At 40.5% G+C, this 17,844-nt stretch overlaps 1 protein-coding gene across 8 annotated transcripts in view; it reads right to left on the minus strand.

Moving 5' to 3' along the window:
• PHF21B (PHD finger protein 21B) overlaps window positions 1–17,292 on the minus strand; it is a 131,676-nt gene extending 114,384 nt beyond the window's left edge. The window contains exons 1-3 of one of the 8 annotated variants that reach the window (XM_074538958.1): window positions 17,093–17,292; window positions 16,524–16,556; window positions 16,166–16,231 (exon numbers count right to left, since the gene is read on the minus strand). In XM_074538958.1, the coding sequence (XP_074395059.1) occupies window positions 16,166–16,231; window positions 16,524–16,556; window positions 17,093–17,146 (153 nt within the window). In that variant the 5' untranslated portion in view covers window positions 17,147–17,292. The other 7 variants (XM_005482694.4, XM_074538961.1, XM_074538959.1 and 4 more) reach the window with 7 other exon arrangements.
• Between the last annotated feature and the right edge of the window lie 552 nt (window positions 17,293–17,844).

Below are 17,844 nucleotides of genomic sequence, written 5' to 3' on the forward strand. Positions count from 1 at the left end.
TATTAATAGCAGCTTCACAAGCTCACTCATTCACTTTGCAGCACGCATCTGTACAAACCATGCCATCTTCTGGTGCTTCCTGGCAGCTAAAAAAGAAATTCCAGTGTCAGAACTGAAACTGTCACCTCTATCTCCATACAGGGAGTGCTCTCCTTATCATCCTGTATCTCAGTGGAGCACTGTACTCTGAGAAAATGTTTCATGGCTCTTCAGGTATTTCATGGCTCTTTCACCTACCACAATCCCAATGAAAAATGAAGTGCCAGAAATCATATGATTTACTGTGAAATAACAATTCTCTTCTACAAACTGAGCAATCTGTGCCTTGAAAGTCTCTTTATTCATCTTATTATAGAAACACTCCTATGACTGATACCATAAGAACTAGAACAGAAAATAATTTTGAAATCAGTTTCTTCTTAGAACAAAAGCATCTGTCCATCAAGAAGTTTATGACAGCTGGATCCAACTCCCCACATGATATAAAATACAGATTGGCTAATATGTTGAGCTGCTCTTTCAGTCCTTTACCTTGTTTTTCTGCAGAAATAGTTCCAAACATTAAGGCCCACAAACAAGTAGCTGCTATGTGTTTTCTTCCCCTGCCAAGGCTTCTCAACATCTTTGCAAGTCACAGATTCACCTTTTATTCACTGAATAATAAAAAAGGTTCACTTTTATTCACTGGATAATAAAAGACTGGTTGTTTGCTTCCACTTCCTCTATTGTCATTTTGAGAAAAACACAATGTCCAGCTTTCGTTTCTGCTGTGGTTGCAGTAAGAGGACCACTGCAGAATGTACCTTTACATATCTTGTACCTCACAAGTTTTAAAGAAATGTTTGTTACTCCACAAGATCCCCACTACACACTAATCCCTCAGCATCCACAGTTCTCCTTTAATTCTGTGATGTGTCTTCTATGCAGACTTTTTTCTGTGGAGAAGGAGTGCCATGCCATCGAAAAACATGCTGACAGCAGAAAATCAGGAAAGTGTGTCAGGCAAGAATTGTGTAAGACAGCTATACCTGCACTTGGTATATGAGGAATTGCTGGGTAAAAACCAGTAACTTATCATAGAATCACAGAATGGGTTTGGGTTGGAAACAACCTCAAAGATCATCTTGTCCCACCCTCTCCCATGGGCAGGGACACCTTCCACTATTCCAGGTTGCTCCAAGCCAAATCAAACCTGGCCCATAGCACTTCCAGGGATGGAGCAACCACAGCTTATGTTTATGAACCTCATTGAGTTTTTTGGGTCTTGTGTAATGGACAACACTACAAACATTAGGAATCTGAAAGGAGAGGCAATAATTCCTACTGAAAAAGGGAAATGGTGGCATTTTCATAAGAAATATAAGGAGTTCCAAAGTGCCCCTCTAATGTTCAGTTCAAGCAAAATATCAAAATCAATGGACATTAAGTTCTGCTAACACAGACAAATTAAGTGCATTAAGTGCAGACTGCAACCCAAAATACTATAATGCCATGGAAGAGGCTCCAGCCTTGAGGGACCCTTTTCCCAGCCAGAATGGGATATAAGTTTTACATCCAAAAAAAGAAAATAAAAGCTTTAGGAAGAATTCCAGAATTCCATAAGACCTGAAGTGGCCCAGATCTTAAGGACATAAAACATTTCCAGCCCTCAGAATAACATGAGAAAAGACAATAGGGGTTGGTTCTTCATCCTCATTATGCAGAATAGAGAGGAAAGCACTTGATGTACCCGTGCCCACAAGCAGGGAAACTGCCTTCCTCCCTCCCCTCCATTCAGAGCCTGGGACAGCATTATAAACACAGAAGGGCCAGAGATGAGCAGTGCTGTTTTAAGTGTCAGAGGAACCCACCAGCAAGGAACATATATTGAGTAAATCCACATTAAACACTGCTTCCAATTCAGGAGCTCATTTCTGAAGCAGATCACCCTGTAGATCTTGTACTTGGTTTTACAGTGCAAAGTAATTCAGGAGTGGACCAGGTGGATCCTGTTGGTGTTAAACTCAACAGCAGAGCACACTTGTGGAGCACACAGAAACAGCCATTCAGTCCTTGGGATCAGCCTAGGGATGAGCCCTTGGGATGGGTACAGTGTCCATATTAGAAACTGATCATCTCAGTCCTAAGGAAGTGACAGCATTAGATGCCACCATCTCAGCACTTTGTATTTTCCTCCTACCCCAGCTAAGGTGGGTCTACCTACCTAAACAAATAGAAAGACAGGTTCCCTCATGTATTTTGCTAGATCAGCTTTAAATTACACCTCCTGGAACACAAGTGATGGAAGCAAAGTGATGCATCCATCCTGGGAATTAAAAGTTATTTCAATATTGAGATTATTGATCTTGAAATTACCACTCTGAGATGGGACATCATCACTCTAAATAGAAGGTTATTCAAAATTTTAACATGGACAACTGAATACAGAAATGCTAGTAATGGCATTCCAGTAGAGGAAAATCAATCACACCTCCAGTTACAGCTGGTAATTAAAAATAGATGTAGTATATTAGCCTTGAGATATAAAACTGCACAGCATTCTGACAACTAGTGATTTGATATTACTGATTGACATTTTGACATTACTGATTTGAATCACATTAAAACTCAGCTTCCTGCACATTTCCTGGGTACACATTCAGCAAAAGCTTGTTCTGTGAAAGACTGTATCAACTCCAAGCAAATAAACAAAGAGCGAAAAGCGTGCACAGGAGTATCAATCCTCATCTTAATATCCCTTCTAGCATCAAACTTGCAGAAGAGAATTCCTGCATATCATCATTAGCTAATTAATCTTAAAATGTTCTCTCCCATTTCTCCTGGGAAACAAGGAAATGTGGGAAAAGGAGACTGCTCAGACCTCTTCCAGTTGCCAGCAGCTCCTCCACAGAAGCTCCACAGCCTCTGCTTTGCCAGGAATTGGGAAAGAAAATCATCTTCCCATCTCAAACTTTGACCTATACCTCTCTATTTCTCATCAAAATACTGAGACCTCCCTGCTGTTTTCACAAAGAACCTGCAAGTTCAATTTTAATCCCTTTGCTCTAGATATCACCTCAAATTTGTTTTCTCAAGCTCTTTTTGTGTTTTGATCTCTGTACACATTGTTCACCTCTTCCAGGAGGAGGGGATTTTTCTCTTTAAAATATGAAGGGTATTTGTGCCAACACCCTTGAGTTTGGCACAATCTGGCCCTTGAAACATAAATCCCTGTGTCTACTTTGTCTTCTAAGCCATTTCCACTAAATACATTTGGGATGCTCTTAGACAACAGTCAGTTCCCTCAGAACAACACTGGACAGCATGTAAAGCAACAAAATTATTTTTGTTTAAGGCTGATCCATTGCACATTCAGCACAGCAAATCAAATTCTCACAGAATTCCAGCATCCACTAATTCCAATTTCAAGATTTTTTTATGTTGAAAATAGTGTAATTACTTGGGAGGATCCTTAACCAGAGAAGGTAAAATTCCTTCAGTGGATAATAACTCAACAGACTACGGGAGTGCTGAGTTAGTCATGTCAAGAAACTGCATTTTAATAAATGCCAGATTCTCTACATGCCTAGTGTGCTGAGAACTGTGCATTTTGAAAACTTCATGTATTTATACGATAGGTTGGAACAGGCCAGCTGATGAATACATAACTATCTGATGATCAAAAGATCTTTTTCAAGAAACAGTGAATCATGAAGTAAATATGTAGCAATTTTCAGCATTATTATTCAGACTTTGTTCTGGAATAATATTTTTAAAGCTATTTTTTGACACCAAAATCTAAAGGTTTAGCCAGAGACTTTTGAGAAAGTCTATCAGCAAACCAGTGGCTGATGCTAACCTAAACTGAAGCCAGCTTAATGAGAGAGCAAGAACCTGAGAGATCCAGACAAATATTGTATGAGTTATTGGCCAATTTCAAAGTTTTGGGATGGCAAGAAAACTTAAGTCCACCTGGGCCAGATTTCTGAGAAGTATAAACAGGCACAGCTCAACTACACCCAAGGAAACTACAAAATCTTAACATGAAGATCTCAAATATTTTCCTTTTTTTTTTTTCATTTCAAACAGTGAAGCAGAATAGAAGACTATCAGAAATTTTAATTACAGACAAAGCTAATGCATACCACTTTGCCCAGCTAACACTGGTAGAACTAACAGGGGCCACACAGTAGGAAGATCTTTAGAAAATAAATTAGCCCAGCTTTCAGAACATTGGATCATCTTACAAAATCCATCATTATCACTTGACAGCACTCAGTTTAATAGAGGCAATTTCAGACAGCATCCAGGGACTGAACTGCAAAATAACCCAACAACTCAACTTTGAGAGAACCGTAGAAACACAGCACGGCTTAGGTTGGAAAGAACATCTTTCTTTTATTTTTCTATAAAATAGGATAGCAAGTTCATAACAGTGGGTGAAATGGACCACCTCAGGCAGCCCAAGCCAGGAAAATGCCATCTTACTTGCTCTGTATTTGTAACAGTTGGTGAAGTCACTCAAAGATGAGTTTTGGGGGAACTTTATTCTTCCACTGTGTATGGAAAACTGTCAGCTACTACTGCTTTCACTGTTTGCATTATCTTGTGGTCTGAACCCTGGAAAAGAATCTCATTAAGCCAAACCTAAATACACACAGGATAAGGACAGGCCCAGACCCAAAAAACTTCAGCATATTTAGGAGAATTACTTTATTAAGAAAGTGCAAGAGGGAAAAAAGATAATAGAATCAACTATGGCCAAAGTTTTTCAACCAAAAGGTCTGAAATCCAGATATAGTCTCATTTTTAAAAATTATCTATTAAAGATGTGAGAAATAGGAATTCATGCTGAAGGCCTCATAAACTCTCTGACTTAAAAACACACAAATGCAAACAGCCTCCCAGCCAAGGATACAGACAGAAGCTCAGAGTCTATTCTTAAACCAGGTCTTTCACCCTTGCTCCACCTACCTCAGGCTCAGTGCTGGCCTAGATCTCAGCCCAATTTCCACTAGTTTTATGAATTTACACCATTGCTGGGAGCTGCTGACTCCCCTCTTTAATCATCAGTACCAGGCCTCTGTGTGTGTGTTTGCACATACACATGGCAAGGAGAAGGGATGGCTCTCCAATGTCAAAAAAATCAGCAGAATGCTGCACTCCCAAACTGAGTTTGGCATACAGAAATCACAGGCTTCTCACAATCCTTAGTTATATTATTCATGCAGAATGCACTCAGCATTCTATTGTTCCTGCTCTCATTGTTTATAAATGAGTCTTTGCTTCATCTGGGGATGGAAGTTCCTTTAAGCTTCCTTTACTAAAAGTACTTCTGTAATGAGATTCTGTAATGAGGGCTAGCACTCAGAGGGTTAAAGAAGTTTCTGAAAATGTTTGTGAGAAAAAATGGTTTTTTTTCTTTCTTGAAGGAAAAATGAAACACTGGTCTTGCTGATTTATTTTAGCCAATCTGACACACAGGTTCTTATTCCTTCCTAAATGTTTCAGAAAATAATGAAGTTCATTTTGTTCTCTCTTACTGCAACATTTCTGAATGAAATTTCTTCTTATGTTAAGACTCTTGTTTTTATACATCACTTAAATATTCCCAGCTCTATCACATTAAAATATTAACCTAAGACATGGTCTTTAAATGCTGTGCCTGGCATAAATACTATTTCTCCTGACAGGACATGAATTGTTCCAGGTCTCTTTTTTTAGGGATCTACAGCTACAAAGAAAAAAGATACAAGCCTTTGTCCAGCAATATTGCAAATTTCATGATTTAGCTTATTTGACAGTTTGAACTACCATCATGTGCAAGATTCTAGTGCATTCCCCAGATCAGAGTTTTCTCAATCCAAATTAAGTTAATTAAGAGTGGGCTGAATTGTGAAAGAAAAAGTAAGTTAATCAGATGGCAACTGAATCACTTTTGGCTGAGGACATCCTTTTATTTTAAAACCAATATCATCATGGTTTAAGGGGAGTGGGACTATAACATCTTTTACCTCTTCATTCTTCACCTCTCTTACTGCTTTTAAAGTTCAAAGCACTCCTTCATGCTGCTGCTAAGGCTGAGATATTGCAGATCCAAAAGGGACAAGAGGCAGGCTGTCACTCGACATACTGAAACCTGAAAACTGGAGAGATCCATCCATCCATCCATCCATCCATCCATCCATCCATCCATCCATCCATCCATCCATCCATCCATATTTTGGAGTGAAAGGAAACTGGGTTTTTTGAACTAAGCACTCAAGAAATATGACAGTTTGCCAGTTAATGGAAATGCATTTATATTTCACTAATGTTAAGCAGAGAAACAATTCCATCTCTTTCAAAAGCCTTCTCCTGTCTACTTGCACATATCAATGGACTTTATGAAATGGATAGGTTTTGTCTTTTTAATATCAACCCCTAATATATTAGCTCTTAACTGAAGTTTAATGAAGCCATCCCCAAGAGCAGCATCTTTAAGCCAACAATCTCCATCCTCTGTGGGTTCTCCCAACACTCTGGACTGCCTTCATCTGCCCTCTCCCCTCCTACCTGCTTTGCTCCCTTTGGTAATATCTGGATTTTTATCATACCAGTGCAAACTCTGGGTAACTCCAGTGAACTCCAGGGAAATATATTTCTGGACTTACACCTGCCTAGCCAGTAGAAAATGTAAATTGAGCTGGATAGTATTTAGTTTGCTCATTAAAGGCATTTTTCCCCTTTAATTTATAAGAAACAAAATAATGAAATCTGGATTGTATTGCTGATACTCATCTTCAGTACACATTCCTCCAATGATCCTATTGAAAAAAGCTACCCACTTTTTCACTCAAAACATATGAGGAAAACTTAGTCTGGAATTAGTAGACAAGAGAACAAAAAGTATTTCTTTCAACAAAGATCAGCCCTGTAGGTCATTTGAAGGAGGGACAGTAGTGCAGAATTTCAATTGGTTTCTGAAACTGCAGCTTTTAAAAAATGTATTTGCAGTTTAAGTGCCAGGTTTTGTCAAAGAAGACAAAAAAAAAAAGATTGCAAATACTTCTGTCACTCCTATATTCCAATTAGTTTTGAAGGGGTGAAAGATGAGAAATTAAAACAATTCCATCTTACATGGGGAGTAAATAACCTCCAAATCTGGAAACTCGTTGGTGTGTGCAACCAAGGACGAGTGCTGAATGCAACACATCCATGGAAAAAAGTGCTCTGGAAAAAGCTGGGGTTGTTTTCCATTTAAATCCATGCCTATTCAAAACAGTCATATCTGAATTTCTAAGAGCACGCAAAATCAGTATGCATTTACCATAATAAATGCCTTTTTCATCAACCAACAAAACAGAACAGATACAAATGAACCAATCAGGGATTTCCAGTGAGCTATCAGTGTTAGAAAAGCTACTCTGCAGATTCCAGTTGAGTCACCACAGAGGAGAAAAAAAAAGGGGGGAAAGGGGGGAAATAAATTACTGTGTGCAACTCCATCTGCAAACTGCTTCTCCCGCACTGGTATGTAATAAAACGTGTTGCTAAGATACAAGCTGCTAAAGAAGTTCATTAAAGGACACTTTAAACAAAGCTGCCAGACTCTTTTCCCTTTAAAGACTGCTTATTTGGTTCTGTCCCTTGTGTTTATAATTAGATCCTCTATATGAGAGATTGTGTTCCATTCAAGCCCACTCAGCAAAGAATGTTAATAAAATAATGTAAATAAGGCACTGGTTTAGGTTGTACATATTTATGGGCTGCAGAGCTGTTAATAGAAATGCATCTGGACTCCACCTGTATTTTTAAATGCAAAATAAATGCTTTTCCAAGTAGTTTCTCCCTAAGCAGGAGAGCAGAAACATTAGCTTCTGCACCCAGCACTCTGACCTAACTTTCAGAAAATACTTTCAAGCAAAGAAAACTGGCTTCTTGCCCTAAAGTTTGGAGTTTATGAGGTGCCTCTCATATAGGCTTTTATATGCAAGCCTTTGTTATCTACACTGACATAAAGGACAAAACTGTTCATGTCTTTCCCCTGGCAATCTTTTTTTTCCATCTGTATACAAATTCCTAGATGTGTGTTAATGATTTAGAGAATTTCCTTGATCTAATATATTCACAAGTAAATCTGTTTTGTAATATTTTATTGCCAGGAAAGATATGCTATCAAATAGGCTTTTATCTGACCTTATGTAAAATACTTTTAGTCCTCCTAGTAACACTTGGATGATAGGAGTACTCAGGCTTTTGTTTTGGTTGAGAATGGGCAAGATGTACTTTGCTTTCAGTCATTGTGGTGAAACGATGCTAAAGAAATAATTTCAGCATTTATCTGTTTGGCACTTAATAACACACAAGATGCATAAATCCCAGATGAGAGTTAGTATCAGTGATTATATAGGAAATGTTACTTGTCACTTTATAACCTGCATCTCACACTAAATTCTGTGCTGCAGTCCCCAGTACGTATATATATTTTTAATTACATTTTCAGGCTCATTTACATGCGCATATTGGCTTTCTGCCTGAATGATATCAAAGAGAAAGACCTTATGCTCACACCCAACCACACACACCCACACACACACAGACACAGAAGCAAATTTATACACAGAGACACTCTGTACATTTCTGAGAATGGAAGCTTCTCTCTTCGTCATTCTTAGAAAAGCTTTGACTCACCAATAAATCTTTAGGCAATCTTAGCTGATTTCAAGCACTTTAGAAAAACAGATCATTATAGAAAATGTAGGTTAATCTCTGCTGCATGTCAAAAGTATCAATGATTCTCACTTGACTCAATTATTTGAAATGTAATATACAATTTCACTTTCTGTAACCTTATAAGATTTGTCATCAATAGCTGAGTTGCACAGAAAGGCAATTCCACTCCTTCTCCCCAGATAATACAGAAGCTACATCACAAAGTACCAACAGGATCAAGCTAAATTAATGTGGAAACAAAAATAACTTATATGCAATATAGACTTCTGTTTCAAGGCCAGTTATATGCTTCTCTCAATTAAACACAAGCAATCAGACCAACCTTCAGGTGAACACACTGCTCTGGCCAGAGCCTCAATACCCAGGCTCTTAAAACAGGATTACAGCTCTGAAAATAAGATTGCCTCTCAAAAGCCTAAATTAACACCACCCATCATATCTACAGAGCTCTCAAGTACTTATTGTTTTGATTTTACTGCAGCTGCACTTATGGTCAATACTCTGGTTTACTTTAATTCAGTCAAAGGATTGGTTTATAATTTAAACTTGGACATACATTTAAGTTCTCCATGGGTTAAAAAGGAAGACACATGCTCCTATTTCCTAGTTCTCTGTCTATTAAGCAGAAGGGTCTGCCTGTACATGTGCAAAAAGCCCTGTGGTACATATTAGATTTCAATAGAGCCTTACTATTGGCAGTTGCAGGTTGGAGCAGGAACTAAGCCACATCAGCAATTTCATATGACACTCTGGAAATTGCTACTGCATAACAATAAGCAGCTGATTCAAAAAAGAGAGCAGTGGGGGAGAAAACATTTTTCATGAAGTACATTTTAACTCAAGAACAATTCCAAATAAAAAAGTAGTACCACCTTTAAGTCTAAAATAAAATAAAATAAAAATTATATAAAATATATGTATATACAGACATATAAGAGAAATGTGTGATGAGGATTGGATAGACCAAATATAAGTCTATTACACTGAAATAACTGTCCACTTTAATGGCAGAATGACAAATTTGCATTTTAATTAGTCCAATTCTGGTTCTTTTTGGCTCCTCTTTGTTCTTATATTAAACTTGCAGCCTATTTTCATACTTCCCTTACCTCCAACTCCTCCGCTGTACCAGTTTCCATCCTTGGCACTATGGCCACACATACACCATTTACCATGGTCATGTCTTATTGATTTGCAAATTTCTATCCTTTATTGCCTAAAAATGTTGTTGGTGCTTCAGATTTTGTTTTGGGGGTGGAGGGGAGGAGGAAGCATCATTTTATAATCAAGTACAAAAATACTGCATATAATATCCTTGATGAAAAAGAGAAAGGCATAGAAGGAAAAGTTAAAATTAACTTTGTATGAACATTTATATGCCTTCATGCTTTCAACTTGAAAATCAAATCTGCAATGAGATGAAAAGGGATTTTCTCTATTTGAGCATAGCAGAAGTGTTTAGACTGGTGCAGTATCCCATTGGAAATGTTATTTAAAACCACCATTCTAGCATCATGTCATGGAAAGAAGAGATTCCCCTTTTCTTCCACAGATCCAAGCAGTCTGTGCACCAGATTCTGAGACAAGAGGAACTGGTTCAAGCATCTGCCATGACACTGCTCTGGATGAGCCACACAGAGCATGAGCAGTGGAGATTTGGTTCCATCAAACCAGAGCTCCTGATAGAGACGCCTGTAGAAGCACCACTTCACAGCTACCCAAGTGTCTGCTCAAAAATTAAAACAAATTCTAACTCCAAGAGGCAGAGTTCCTACAAAGAACTAAATTGCTTTGAAAGAGTTTCCCTGTAAAGTATTGTGCACATCTGAACAAATACCTGTTTGCTGCAAGCATAAATTAGATATTTTAGTGTGTAACAGGTAGCAAGTGTCTTTAGTGTAAAACCAGAAATGAAATAAAAAGGTATTGTTGGCATAATTCCTTTTTCTAAATAGACAAAGGCATTGTAGGGAAAAAATTGCTAAATCACAGGGATAATCATCATAGCCAGCTCCTCTAATGAGGCATCATGGGATTACTGGAGTTATTATAAGAGTCATCTTATTGAAGAAATTCAAAGTTAATTGAAATCAATTGTACTGTTCTGACAGCAGGTGTTTTAAGTGGGTAAAATATCAAAGTGAACTCTTTAAAATGGTTAGAATGAATGTAACACTCTTTTCAACAGTTAGCCCTGCCAAGTGATACACTGTACAAGTAGAGAAAAGTGTGCAGTCAAAGAAAAATGCTGGAATGAAATAGCATTTCCCATGCCAGTGCAGCTTCCAAACAAAATGGGGTTCTAACCCCTCCAGTAGAAATTATTGTTACAGATGTGTGAATTCCATGAATCTTTTTAAGGGCAACCTGATGGCAGGCTGAAAGCCATATTTTCATTCCTCCATGAAAATGTCCTTTATTGCCCTTTTTCTCCAATATGACATGGGAATCTCAGTATGCTGTTACTGAAAGCACAAACAGAATGCCAGGATTGTCATTATGCAAACTATATTCCTAAGTTTCTCCTCCAAGAAGTTGAAGGTAAATCCTTCCCTAGTTTTTCCTCCTCTTTCTATAGATGGCAAAACAAGCAATATATTTCCAACTGATTTTGGAAAACAAGAAAAAGAACTGGAGCTTTCTGGGAGCTGGAGCTCTCTGAATTACAATCCAGAATCTTTACTCTGATCCAGTAAGTTCATTTTATTCTGCAATTGTCCAGGATTCCCAACAAAGTCAGCAGGACCTCATTATAGAGAATGGCAAAGTCAAGCTCATATTTAATACTGTTGGGAATTTAGCTGCTAGAAAATGGAAAAGTACAAAACCATGGCTAATTCCAAGTCCGGCATCTGCAAGATAACCGTGTCCTTGGGCCTAGCTGTGGTAGGATAACAAACAGTGAAAGAGGCATGAGAAAAGAGACATGTAACCCCCCTAAGGAATGAGGAAGAGTTGATGGTATAGTTTAACCAATAGATTGCTTAGCTTACAGAATATTCATAAGCTTATTACTTGCTGTATAAGCGTCTGATGCTCTCTTCAATAAACGGAATTTGCTTATCACTCATATTGAGTGTCCGAGTCTCCCCTCACCGACAAATGGCTCAGCCCCGACAAAGGCCCACATTTTTTCTCTGTGACATAATACCTGTTGTCTGTGTGTTTACAGACTCAGTGCAGTGATGGGAAAGTTTAATGCTCCACCTGGGAGCCCATCACCTGCCTGCCCTGACACCCAGAGCCAGACATGGATGCAATTCTTGCCACAGCAACAGGGAGGGCTGTGCTTGCCTTAGGTCAGAGTTTGACATCTGGAAATGCCTTTCAGATTTTACCTGAGTTTGCACTGAAGCTTATAACCCTTATTTTACCTTAATAATCTTGAAAGAACCCAGCCATAAGAAATACTGAGCTCTGGCAATATCAATAATTTACTCTTTACCTCATGTAAACAATGCTGCCATTTGCAGCATGAACTTCAACAAACCCAAAATCCATTTCCTCCTCTTCCCCAAAACAGAGACAGTATCAGCACAATGAGACATCTGGAGCTAAACCATCTCCAACAACTTGCACAAGAACTGTACTTCAATTTAAGAAGTCTAACACTTTCCACAAGCAGGTTTTGCTGGTGGTCACCACAGGCAAAGTACAGTCAGTGATTTCATTTCAGGTACACTACCCAAAAAACCCCAAATAACCAGCAATAACACAGGCTGGGAAAGTCTCCCTGAAACTGATGCTGATTTTCTGCATAGATAGTAAATTATGGTAAAAAAATGAGGCAGCACACAAGTGAATGGCATAATGTCTTTCAGCAAGGCATATTTTTATTACTGTGCTACAGGACAGGGTGTCTGAATTCAGAGTTCATCATGGTCAAAAATATAGTGACCCACACAAGTTCATTGTTAAAGACTGGCTTGCCACCTAACACTTATGTCAGTAAGGAGGAACAAGGAAAAAGGAACTTCCAATGAAGGTTAAAGATTTGCTTATTTTTTATCCTAATCTATTAATTAATAAGAGACAACTTTCTAGAATTAAAAGACCCTTAACAACTCTTGAAGGACATAAAGAGCAAGCAACCCTTGCAGCAGAGCAACTCTGGTGTGCTATTCAGGCCAATGCTGGCTCTTATGATGGCTCTTTTATTTCCATATAAATGCTTGTTGCTTGACAATTTAGATAAAAATGTAACTGCTGCTCTGCATGCGCTGGAGGCTGAAGGTGTAAAACCACTGGACTAACTAATGGAGTCTTCACACATCATATCTTGTTAAAGAAGAGGTAACCCATCCTCAAATGTGACAATTAATCAAAACCACAGCATCTGAGGGATGTACTTGTGACAGAAGTCTAAGCTATCTTTCTGAGTTGGATGCCAAATTAGGAACTGATTGAAACTATTGCCTTCCAGTAATGAAAATGATGGCTATAAGTACTTATTTGCACATACTGAAAAATATTAAAACTATTCTAAATAAAGGAAACATCAATGACTAACCAGGGATCCTTGATTGGGATGCAATTTTAAATCCAGCTGCACATACAAGTCCACTTTGTAAATTTCCCTCAAAAGTTGAGTTTGTCATTCAGTTCTTTCTTGTCTTCATTTGTAAGTTTCAAGAACAGTACACATTGCCACAAATGCCACTGTAGCCATCTACAATGGAAAGTGATGAATGGGAGCACTGGGAGATAACATTCACTCCTGCTATGTTCCTAACAGGTGTAGATGGGGGGCTTTTTGTTTGTTTGTTTAATTGTTTCATCATTAACATGTGCAGTTAAATTGAAAGGCAATTTTAGGGTCTTTTGTATTCAGTGTACACAAAATCAAAGGTATACATTATTGAATTATGAATTAGTTGTGCCTAAACAAATCTTTGGGGGGATAAAGGAGGAAGGAGTGTAAATACATATGTAAAAATAACCTCCCTACTTGAACTGCCTATTTAAATTTACACTGGTGTTTCCATGAAAGTGAGGGCATGAAACCATCAAAGAGCCCCACCCTGAGCCCATCTGTGGTCTCAGGGGTCCCACTGCTCCTTCTCTACACCCTCAAGGACATAGAGCTCATTTACAAGCCACTCCTAAGGAGCAGCTAATAATTATAGCAAATCTGCAAAGTTACTCGATGGGTTTGTGACCTGGTCACGAGCTAAGACCTCCAAACTCATTTCACTTGTGACCTGAGAAGGATTTCAGTGCAGACCTCTGGAGGGGGCAGCCTGGAGCATGAGGACACCACAGCACCAGCCAGGCTCTTAATTATGAGCTCTTGTTGCATAGGATGTTGAAAACAGCAAAAGAAATCCAGAGTTTTGCCTAAAAATAGGACGTTTCCTGCTAGGCCAAATTTGCTGTTTAAAGAATTTAGGTATTTTATGTTTAATTATTTCATGGTCTATATATTTATTTACAAGATGATGAGAATGGCAAGTCATAAATATACAAGATATTTTTACTAGTTAGTTTGGATTATACATAAATATGCTGTGCAAGCGTAGCAAAAACCATTTTCCCCAAGCTGAATCAGAATGTTCAAACTGAATTTTCAAATGTGTCTCTCTACCTTATCTAAATTCCAACATGACATATAATAAATAGCTTCTCATTTACCACGATCATAAAAATTTAAACAGCCTTGAAACAGTTGCTGCAATATAGGGGGAAATGATCAAATCTATGTTCCAAACACCCACTTAGAACAGTAAAACTATTTTGATATTTAAGAAGCAGTACATAAAGATGCAGGAAAGGGTTTTACCTTATTAAAAAAAAAAAAAAACCAAAAACAACAAAAAATAAGGTTCTACCAAATATAGGAGTATTAGAGTCAACAATTTGCTGTTTTACACTGCACAACAAGGACTAACAGCCCTTACACACCATGTAGTGTCAGATTTGCTTTTAGAAAGAAACTATCTGGTTTGATTCTATACAGTGATTAAACATCTTTGTGCTCTGCTGAGTAGGGCATTCTCTCCCCTCCCCCCTCCAAAAACGGCATCAAAGCAATCAAAATGGTAATTTCAGCATGAATGGGGCCCCATCCCCCACCGGCAAACTCCGCAGACTTTTCTCCATGTTAGGAGCAACCAACACCCCTTCCTCACAAAATGGAAGCTTCCACTACCAAACTGAGAGTGCTGACCAATTCTCATTACAATAAACCTGGGAGAAAAAGGGGTGGCGTGCAGCCGTGGCCCGCAGGCACGCCGCACGCAGGCACTTGGCAACTTTAAGCACAACTCCGGCAAAGCAAAACAAATCACAATTAAAAAAAAAAAAAAAAGGGAAGGAAAGAAAAGAAAACCAAACAAATAAAAACAAACAAAAAAGAGGGACGGGGGAGCAGCACACGTGCCGCCTCTCGCCGGGAGGGTGTGAGGGAGGCGGGGGGGAGGCAGGGGCGGCTGAGGGCGGCTGTGGGCGCTGTCCCCGGGCGCGGTGCTGAAGGCGGAGGCCGCGCTCGGCCCGGCACGGAGCGGGGAGCCCAGCAGCCCAAAGGCCACCCGGAAAGTTGGACAGGGGGGAGGCTCGGGCCGGTAGCTCTGCCGCTGCTTTCCCAAGTGCCTTTCCCGCCGGGAAGTGCCGGGAGAAGGGCCGGAAAGCCGCGAGGGCAGCGGCGCTGTCCGCGGTGCTGAGCCCCCCGGAGCCCCCGCCGCTGAACTTTCCTTGCGGGCCCCGCTCGGCCCAGGGGTCACCGGCACAAAAACAAAACTTTGGCAAGGGCGGGAAGGGGAGGAGGCAGGGGGGAAGGTTCCTGGGTTGTTTTGTTCCTCTCCTCCGTTTTTGGTGGATTTTTTCCTCCCCCCTCTCCCTGGCTGCTGAAGCGGGTTAATCTGGTTTTATTCGTATTTTTTTTGGAAGGGGTAGGAAAAAAGTGAAAGTGCCTAAGTGAACTCGAATCAAAAGGCAACACGTCAGATCAGACCAAGGGAAGAGAAAGGCAAGTGGGGAGGGGAAATAAAAAAAAATAAATAAAAAAAAAAAGAAAAGAGAAGAAAAGAAAAGAAATAAAGTGATCAATAAAAATCAGTTTTGTAATTAAACCCAGAAATGGCTCCAAACGGGGCTCCCGCCTCCTCCTTCCCAACTCTTGCTCTGCACATTACACAGAAGTGCACAAAGTAGCCCAAGACAGGAGAATTTTCCATATTCCTAAAACATGTCGACCAACTCAAAATGGACGCCTCTTTTTTTTTTTCTTACGTTTTAACTACTGCTTATCTTTTTACTGCTAGTACTGAAATAATTCTTTCCCCCAGCAAGACATCAGAGAATCCGACCTCATTATCAAAACATGCATTTTCTGACTGTATGCAAAAGAAAATGGATGTTATATCCCCTGCCGCCAGTATTTTTCAGCTAACGCAGACACTTTTCGGATGTTTAGATAGTACATCATAAAAACAAGAAGAAAAACCAAGCACAACTGAATCGATCTGTTCCTTACTTGTTTCTCATTAAGAGCTGCTATTCTTGATTGCCTTTCATGGATTTGTTTCTTAAGATCCCCGTTCTGCAAAAACGGCAACAAGACGCATATTAAAGGCAAAGTGCAAACTAACCCCGTGATGAATAAACTTGCGAGCTAGAAATTGTTCAAAGGCAAAAACCATTCCACCGAAGCCGTACAGAAGCATGCACACACAAAACACCCTCCTTAGCAAGAAAGCTCAGTGCAGACTACAAAATGAGATCTCTTACTGATAAAGTTTCTCATCCTGCTGTCCCAGCACAACTGCGCTTATTACGGCAGGGATAAAATACTGAAGAAGAGAGAAAAAAAAAAAAAAAGGATCTGCATTTACCTGTGGATCTTGCTTCATCTGTGCAACTAGTTTCTATTAAAAAAAAAAAAATCGCCCCGCAAAAAAGGAGGAATTAGAAACTGTTTCAAGTTTAATGGATTTTTTTAAATGTATGTATGTGTGTGGACGGGGGAGGGAGGGGGGTAAGGAACAAAGAGGCAAGTAAACACTGCGAGTCAGTTTCAAGCAAAGCTCATAAATATTCAAGTCTCGTCCTAATCTCTCCAACACACACACACACACACGCACACACGCACTCTCTCTCACACTCACGCACACTCACACGACTGCAGCGTCGACTCCGCGTCTCCACGGCACCCACACACACAAAAAACTCAGCCAAAGAAGCCGCCAAAGTACTTTGTGGGAGTGCTCGCCATTGCGGCGGGGAGCCGGGGGTCCCTCCCCGCCGCGCCCCCCGCGCCCCCTCCCCGGGCCGCTGCGGCACCGAGGCTCGCTCCGAACATGCAACCGCGCTCGGTGCTGCGAGCCCGAGCCAGGCACGGCCCGGCACGGCACGGCACGGCTCGGCACGGCTCGGCCGGTGCCTCAGCATTGCATTCTGTTACCTGCTGACATGGGATTTCCACTTTTAACGCCTCCCGCAAGCTGTGTAGCTCCATCCCTGCAACTTGCCAGGCACTTTCCTGCCACTTTCAGATCCGAGTGAAGTTTGTTTTTTTGTTTTTGTTTGGTTTGGTTTTTGGTTTGGTTTTGTTTGGCCTTTTCTTTTTCCCTGCCTTTCTTTTTCTTTCTTTCTTTTTTTTTTTTTTGGCTTTTTTGTTTTTGTTTTTTTCTCTCTCGCTTTTTGCAACAGACCCGCCCGCCAGCCACCCCTCCCTCAGCGGGAAAATGGAAGAAAATAATTTTTTTAAGTAACCACAAAAAAAAAAAAAAAAAAAAAAGAAAAAAAAGAAAAGAAAGACGGAAAAAAATAAAGTAAAATAAAAAATGAAAAGGAGTGGCGGCACCAAGAACAACAATACGTGAGGGAAAGAGGCAGGACAGCGGGCAGACACAAGTACTCGGCGTGCACGGCAAGTTGTTCGCCTCTTTGCTGGGGACACGGACTCATCACTCACTTTCCGCCGATCTGGGGGGGCCCCTCCCCGGCCGCCCCCGCCCGCGGCTCCCCCCGCGCTGGCCCCGTTGGCCCCCGCCCCGCCCCGCGCTGGCCCCGCCGCCCCCCGGGGGCCCCTTCGGGCCGCTCCGGCGGGGCCGGGCCCGCAGCCACGGCTGGCCAGGGACTATATTTCCTGGCAGAGCGCGCGCGCGCGCGCCGGGATCTGCCGCGCGGGGGGGGCAGAAAGTTGTGAAACGG

This window comes from Zonotrichia albicollis, chromosome 4 (assembly GCF_047830755.1).
Source record: "Zonotrichia albicollis isolate bZonAlb1 chromosome 4, bZonAlb1.hap1, whole genome shotgun sequence".
NCBI classification, from domain to species: Eukaryota; Metazoa; Chordata; class Aves; order Passeriformes; family Passerellidae; genus Zonotrichia; species Zonotrichia albicollis.